The 8,228-nt window shown below is 38.7% G+C and overlaps 1 protein-coding gene and 1 non-coding gene across 5 annotated transcripts; both read right to left on the bottom strand.

Annotated features, from left to right (window-relative positions):
* Positions 1-82: 82 nt before the first annotated feature.
* fam169b (family with sequence similarity 169 member B) lies at positions 83-8,218 on the bottom strand. Of its 4 annotated transcripts, XM_042411006.1 has the most exons (10): positions 8,124-8,218; positions 7,377-7,493; positions 6,602-6,746; positions 6,220-6,322; positions 6,046-6,131; positions 4,051-4,213; positions 2,438-2,620; positions 1,745-1,870; positions 1,541-1,611; positions 83-791 (listed from the first exon to the last, which is right to left on the bottom strand). In XM_042411006.1, the coding sequence occupies exons 3-10, from the start codon at positions 6,722-6,724 to the stop codon at positions 462-464; spliced, it is 1,185 nt and encodes a 394-aa protein (XP_042266940.1). In that variant the 5' UTR covers positions 6,725-6,746; positions 7,377-7,493; positions 8,124-8,218; the 3' UTR covers positions 83-461. The 4 variants fall into 4 exon arrangements, with proteins under 4 accessions (XP_042266940.1, XP_042266941.1, XP_042266938.1 ...); XM_042411007.1 differs by lacking the exon at positions 7,377-7,493 and having other exon boundaries at positions 8,124-8,210; XM_042411004.1 differs by lacking the exons at positions 7,377-7,493; positions 8,124-8,218 and adding an exon at positions 6,817-6,836.
* On the bottom strand, positions 5,494-5,565 carry trnap-cgg. The gene has a single exon. It is a non-coding gene; the product is annotated as a tRNA-Pro (tRNA).
* Positions 8,219-8,228: the final 10 nt, after the last annotated feature.

Below are 8,228 nucleotides of genomic sequence, written 5' to 3'. Positions count from 1 at the left end.
AATAAGGATCATGAAGGGTGCAATTTGTCCCGCTTGCCAAATTAACAGGAGAGTCAGGGAGAGGTCAATAAAGTGCAGCCTGTACATTTCCACAGTCCTGAGAAGACCTCTTATCAGCCAGAATGAAGTCACTCAAGTTGGTTTACTGCAGTATGGGTGTGCAGGGCCTTAATATTAAAACAAAACAGTTACACCACGTTAATGTCCTGACAAGGGTAAAACAGCATCCATATCAAAATACTTGCATATTATACCAAAATAGTTTATGTTTTGTGGTAGTACTTGCAATGTATTATACTATTTATTTATTCATTCATATATCAGTCTAAAAAGTCCATAAATACAGTATAAAGGACAACAAAATTTACTTTGGTATAGCATCTACTTAATCTGTAATAAGACTGTCTTCTGAGGGCTGGTTTCACACACAAGACCTCTGTATGTACGTATGCGTGTTTAACTCATGTCCTTCTGACTCGTTTGGAACCTCCAAGTGTTCCCTGTGCCTCTGGCTTCTCTCTGTGAGGGTTTGCAGATACAGAGGGCTTGGATTTCAGAGCTTGTTTTGTGTTTAGAGACTTTAGTGGTCTGGTGGGAGGTCCAGGGTCCAGATCATGAGCATGGGCTGCAGGGCTACATCCTGTTCCAGAGGTCTTGCTGCTTCGGGAGGTTACTTCTTGGCTTGGATCACAAGGTTTAACTGGTTGTTCAGCAGAGTCTATTATCAGTGGAACGGTCACATTACAGGTATGCAGTGAGGCCAGGTCCGGTTTGGAATGACATGTCTGCGTCTAAAAAAACAGAAGACTCTGAGACTCTTGTGCAATATGACTGATTACACTCATGTATTCTGGGTGTACTGTTCTGAGAAATAAATCTTAATTATTGTTACGACTCAGTGAAGCACAGGATGTGATCGTGCATAATAGATGTGTTCTGAACAGGGAGTTCTCCTGTGACCTTGAATAATGATACTTAAAAACGTCTCATGTTGACAAAGACTACTCTGTTCAGAGGATAGTCTGTAATTCACTGTATGCACTGTAAATTCTCTTAATTCATCATATATGTATGTATGTATGTGTATATATATATATATATATATATATATATATATATATATATATATATACACAATGCACCCCAGTACATCACCACCACCCACTATGATCTCAATAATAAACATAAAGTAGAATTATCACCTTTCTGACAATTTCAACAAAAACTGAAAATGTTTCATGCTTCGTAAAGCTTTGCACAGGTTTACCTAATGAAGCGGCTGGTGAATGTATATTAGGTATTAGTCTGTGATGGATTTGTACACCAAATACCCTTATCTACTCAATCAGTTATGCCCTACATTTCCCAGAATGCCTTTTAGTAAAACTCATGAGAACTTCCATCCACCAATGTTTTCATATTTGCTTATTCTATCAAGGGGTGCTGAAGCCTGCAGAAATTCAGAGCACATCAGCAGTAACTGGTTTTTGTTTTTTGGGGTTTTTTTTCAGGGATTTGTCTTTTAAATTTAGATTTTCACCTTCTGAGACGAGTCATCTCCGTCATTCCTCATGGTTCTTCCTGAAGCTGGCTTGCTTTCCTCATTGGTATCTGGAAAGACAACAGCTGTTGGTTGCCTGTGGTAAGTGGACCTTGATTTCAGATTTTTTTAAGATTTAAAATGTTGTTTCTAAGGTCAAGAATGAGTTTTCATGCTCAATGTAAAAGATGATATAATCTCTACTGGAGGAGTAGCGGCCCAGCTGGATGTTCAGCCAGATGTTTCGTCGTTGAGCCCATCCCCCTGGAGCCTCCACCTCATACAGACGCTCTCCATGTTCCTCGTGCATCTGCAGGAACTGACTGCACACTGAACACACAGGAGACACAATCACATAACCTGTTGATGGGTTGCTAGATAGAAAGATCACTTTACAAAAAACGAGAGTTTGAGCATAACACACACACCTGTGTTGCATTCATATCACATGCCTCCTTCCTAAAATTTAAATAATGTTCAAATACTACCTGGGATCTCTGTGGGGTTTGTGGGGAAGTGTGGGAATTAGTTTCATTAGTAGTTTCATTTGAGGAAAAACCCCAAAATTAAATTAAGAGAAGGGCAAAACTACTTCAGTTTTAGTGTGTCTTGACAGTTAAATGATTGATCTGTTATGAAACGTAGATACACCATCACCAAGCACGTGTGCGTATGAACATTTCTTAGTAATTACTTTTCTTAGTTATTCCCATGTGGCATGAGCGCAGCCAATGCAACACTGCAACAACCACTGACTGGAAATATGCAATCTTCTGCCAAATATTACAAATCATCTGACAAACATGTCCCTTAGATAAGAATGAAGGAAGGGAAATCTAGAATGTAAATAGACAAAAAGTTTTTTTGGGAGGGAGGTAAAGGAGGAACTTAGCTGACCTGCCACCATGCTGGGTGATAGTGGAGCGCTGACTCCCAGCACCTCCTCTCTGGAGAAAGAGGAGCAGAAATCATCCAGCATCTGAAGGCCGAAGCCTCTCCGTCTCCAGCTCTTCCTCACCAGCACTGTGTCTAGAACAGGCAGCATGTAGCATCGACCGCTCCAGCTGTCACACAGACTGCCTGAAACATTGAGTGGAAGAGTTACTGTTTGAAAAAATGTAGCAAACCACAGTAAGTATTTGGTCTACTGTGGTACACAGTCTGACCGATACTGGATTTTTAAGGCCAAAACCAGCCAATTATTGAGCCAACATTTGAGCCTTAAAAAAATAAGATCGTTATGTACTGCTCAATTTTTTTTTACATGAAAACATAACATTTAAAGTTATAACCTGTATGATTTTCATAAAATCACAGTCAGTTTTTGATACTATTAATGTCCAGCATTTTTCTGCAATAACCATTTAATGTATTTATATACAGAAATTACCTCCATATAGTAGTTTTCATTGTTAGTGGTGGAGTCTGCCATCACTGCACTGGATTCAAGTTGCGTGTAACCTAGTGTAGTTTTATGTGTCTACTGTTTACTCTCTTTACACTGTATCACAGCTGTAATGGAAACCCAGCATCCTACTGCAACTGCTTTACATTTAAAGCGTTCAATTGACGAAACATGAAGTGGCTTTTATTGTGAAGAAGCTACAGCAAACACAATGTATTTGTTCCCGTGGTTAGCACCAATTGCAATCGTTCATCAAAATGCATCTACCAAACAAAACAACTGTCATTTTGAGCATTTTTTGACAGCACATAAACAGATCAACTCCTCAGCAAGCTAACCAACTGTACAATGTCCTGCTTCTGTGTGGAAAGATACTTGCATCTTATGTGCAGCATGAAATCAGGATGTAGTTGCAATTATTTTTTACCTGCTACCAACAAGACTTTAGGATGACACAGAACAGCTACTGTACTGGCCACATGTTCTATTTACCCGGAGAGTGATTGCTATTGTATATGGTGTTGCATTTTCCTTATAGTGCCACCCATTAACCCATGCATATGGAATATCTCGTAATGTAACAGGTGTCAATACTCTTTTTCTCACCACTTGGGACTGGGACCACTTTAGAATGTGGTTGTTGGATGTGAGTCTAATATTCACTCTCCTTTTGAATCTGGTTTGGTCTCCTGAGAAAAACATTTGGCTCTTCAGCAGCATAATGTTCGACTTTCTGTCACTGTCTATCTATTGTTCGGTGCTGGGCAGGTAGTGTGCAATGGGGGTTATCTGAGCTTTTTGCTGGAAACAGTTGTCTGCTGTTGGACATAAGGTCGTTGATGTCATAAAAGAGCTGCAGAGATAGGTGATAAATATAAATGCTGTATACGGATGTAAATCATCTGAAGACAGGTTTATGGACATTGTTTTACTGTGTGGTTGTGACTTTTTGTTGGTTGAGATAAATTTACTTTACTGTGAAGTGGAAGTAACATGTGGTAAATAGATTTTGTCCTTCTGGAGGAACAAATACTTATGTTAAAACTGTACTAGGCAAGATTTACATGTAAAAAAAGAAATCTCTCATTCTCCTCCTCCATCGTACCTTTGTGTTTGACTGTGTAGAAGCCGACTGCCTGGCCGTCTCTCCACAACAGTTTGCAGCTCTCTGTGCGGGGATGTGGGGAGAACAACACTTCCTCCTGTGAAGACCGCTCTACTACCTGACTGAGCAGGAACACAATCACCCTCTCCATAATCGTCTGCACCTGGGGAAAATACTCTGAATTAGGAAGCTCACCAACGTGGATGAAAACAAATAGTAAACAAACAAGTGAACACACACACACACAGCTCTGGTAAAAATTATGTAATGATGAAGCTGTTATCATTAAATTTAACCCCACTCCACTTTAATGTAATGATTATATCTGAATACAAGTTCATTAAGTAATGTCAACAACAACATGTAATATCTACAGAAATGTAAGCTAAACTGGTAGAAAACTGGCCAAGTTTACTTTGAATTTCTCTGAATGATGGTTTTTCAAAAAGGACCCTGAGAGGACTTCATATTTTATCTGATTACATTTAAGTAAAAAAAGAGCAATTTGTATTAATGCTTGGTACAATCATATCTTGTTTAATACAGTGTAGACCACAAATACAGGCTTGTAGTTCAATGTATAAAAGATAATCACATTCAAATCATGATCACAATATTGGTCAGAAAAACTGCAGTTAGATAGATGTCATATTGTAAAATCTCTTTTTCTCAAGATCATAAGTTAATTATGTTGTTATCTCAGGAAAACAAATATTTATTTTCTTGAGACAACAGAACAAATATCTAATTTTCACAAGAAAACAAAGCGCATATATTAGAAGTAACATTTAATTCAGCTAATCTGAACCTCTCAAACAGTATTCTGAAATTAACAATATCAAGTAGGGTCACTCAAATACTTAACATCCCTTTGTAAAGTTTCAGCTTCAGTCTTCTCCTTAAATAAAGAAGAAGAAAATAAAAAATACCTTGTTATCGTGGGATAACACTATTCGACTATTTGACTTGTTATCATGAAAGAACAAGTTTGTTATCCAAAGATAACAAGACATTTCACTTGTAATTTTAAGATGATGGGATAGAAAAAAATCACTGCAACCATGACAACTCTTGGCTTCTGTACAATGGGCCTTAAAACTTGTATGCAAAGCCATCCAACACTGTCACTCCAAAGACATACACTTTCTTGCACTGTCATTCCAACTGTCATGTCAAAGTATTTGACTTGTTGACATCAGTATTCATCCATAAACTCACTTCCACCTCATGTCTGAACTCTGACTCATCTTTATACAAATCAGGATCAATACATGTGTTTTCTACATAGCTCCATGCAACATGACCCATGAAGAAGAAACTTTAGGATACATTGCTAAAATCTTGAGATGTGCACAGTGATTCACAAATTGACAGCATCAGCATGACATACAGTATTTGAGTCTAGGCTTAAAAGCTACCCTCTTTGTCACACATTTGCTTGTAGGGCTCGTCCGGGATTTGAACCCGGGACCTCTCACACCCGAAGCGAGAATCATACCCCTAGACCAACGAGCCCAGCGAAAGAATAATTATTTGCTTGCCACTCCAGGAAATTCTACAATTTAGTGATGAAGATACTGTACATGTTCCATAATTGGGCATCAGTCTTATGTGAGCAGAATCCAATCCAAAGATCACAGAGAAAAAAACTTCCCCTTTCATGAGGGCACAGACTCAATGTAGCTTGTCAAAGGAAATGGACAAACTTGGGTGAAATGTACCTGGAATTGAGTCTTAAGTAACATTTTTCCTTGTCCCTATTTTCTGACATTTATAGGCTAAATGATTAACTGAGAAAGATAACTGACAGATTTATCAGCAATGAAAGAAATCAGTAGTTGGAGACCTTTCTTTCTGTATCTCCTCTGTAAGTTTTCAACACCTGGAACTAAGTAAATTCTAATTCTTTCCACACTGAGGAACCTTAATTTGTTTATCACTGTGTTGTAGTAATGCTGATGTAAAAACAGATGTACAGTAGGAAAGCCAAGTTACCGACACCAAGCCACTTCTAGATTTGCTGGATGTTCGTAAGACGTCGTCCACACACCACCACTCCCCATGCAGGTATAAAGCCACCACTGGAAGGTAGAGGAGAAGGAGTCAGAAGGAGTCTGTACATTTAGTGTGTCTTTGCGTGTGTGTATATGAGTGTGTGTGGTTCCAGACCTTGTGTTGGATGATCAGGGGGGTGAAGTGCCAGCACTGTACATCCAGGTTGGTCATCTTCAAACACCTGCAACTGGCTTATGTTATTTGCTGTTATTGCCACCTGAGTGGGATGACAGGAAAACCACTTCATGAACCTCTGCACTCTCTGATGTGAACACCAAGGCAGCAACAAACACTGTACTTTTTCCAATAAATACTTCCTCACAAAATGTTAATATTTTACAGGAGACATCTGAAGTGCCAAAATATTAACCTCCCCCCTAAAAACAATGTCAAAAGTATTTGAATATTGTGGATAAATTTGCTCCTATATGAATCAAGACAGTAAAAACCATAGTCATAAACATAAAAATTAGGGACATCAAATTTATTATAGTACCTTCAAGGTCTGTGACTGAAACCACTCATTCTCACAATGTCTGGACTCCAAAGAAGAGACGTACTGTTCAGATGCCGATCTCACGTCATTGTTATCCACAGCTGGAAGGTCTACAGGGTACATGGCCCTCTCAAAGGGAGTACAGCTGTTTGAGGCATAGTTACACATTTACAATGGTTTAAAAACATCAACAAACAGCAAAAGTGTCTCTTAACTTCATGGATGTAATGATATCAGTAGTGACTGGGGTGCACTAATCAACAGTCACCTCTGACTGTATTTTGTCCAGCTTCTCTTTGTCCAGTCTTTCCACCAGACTACGTTCAAATTTCTGGCAGTTTAACTTTGCCTTACTTCTGTAAACCCGGAAACTAAGAAGCAGGTGACTTATCATCTTTGGCAAGCTGTCAGCTCCTTCTGGTAAATTCGGCACATTAATTACCGTAATTAGCTGAACCTTTTTAAATTAAACATTAACTTTCAGGTCACACAGTTAACGAAGTCCATTCTCGGTGTACGTCAGTGTTTGGTTGCATGTGGAGGAGAGTGTTTCAATTCAAAGTAATTTTAAAACCGCTTGAGTACATTGGCAAGATATTTTAGTTTCATGTTACTTTTGGTGGTTCAGAAAAGGTTTGAAGTGCTAATATATTAAGATGTTACGGTGTATACAAGACTGACAGTATGTGCTACTCCAGCTTATGCACATTGAACTACTAACACAAACAAGTCAACACGTACGCATTAAACCTCAACAGCTTCAATTGATACTTACTTTAAGACTTAATACGTTCAGTAACAACGTGAATAGTAGAGTCTCACACAAGTTGACAGAACTGAAATTACAGCTGGGAGGTCTACAGGGTACATGGCCCTCTCAAAGGGAGTACAGCTGTTTGAGGCATAGTTACACATTTACAATGGTTTAAAAACATCAACAAACAGCAAAAGTGTCTCTTAACTTCATGGATGTAATGATATCAGTAGTGACTGGGGTGCACTAATCAACAGTCACCTCTGACTGTATTTTGTCCAGCTTCTCTTTGTCCAGTCTTTCCACCAGACTACGTTCAAATTTCTGGCAGTTTAACTTTGCCTTACTTCTGTAAACCCGGAAACTAAGAAGCAGGTGACTTATCATCTTCGGCAAGCTGTCAGCTCCTTCTGGTAAATTCGGCACGTTAATTACCGTAATTAGCTGAACCTTTTTAAATTAAACATTAACTTTCAGGTCACACAGTTAACGAAGTCCATTCTCGGTGTACGTCAGTGTTTGGTTGCATGTGGAGGAGAGTGTTTCAATTCAAAGTAATTTTAAAGCCGCTTGAGTACATTAGCAAGATATTTTAGTTTCACGTTACTTTTGGTGGTTCAGAAAAGTTTTGAAGTGCTAATATATTAAGATGTTACGCTGTATACAAGACTGACAGTATGTGCTACTCCAGCTTATGCACATTGAACTGCTAACACAAACAAGTCAACACGTACGCATTAAACCTCAACAGCTTCAATTGATACTTACTTTAAGACTTAATACGTTCAGTAACAACGTGAATAGTAGAGTCTCACACAAGTTGACAGAACTGGCTTTCGGCTCCACCTGTAACTTCCCTAAATGCCACTGCTT

This window comes from Thunnus maccoyii, chromosome 5 (genome assembly GCF_910596095.1).
Source record: "Thunnus maccoyii chromosome 5, fThuMac1.1, whole genome shotgun sequence".
NCBI classification, from domain to species: domain Eukaryota; kingdom Metazoa; phylum Chordata; class Actinopteri; order Scombriformes; family Scombridae; genus Thunnus; species Thunnus maccoyii.
This window is presented reverse-complemented; position numbering and strand designations above follow the sequence as displayed.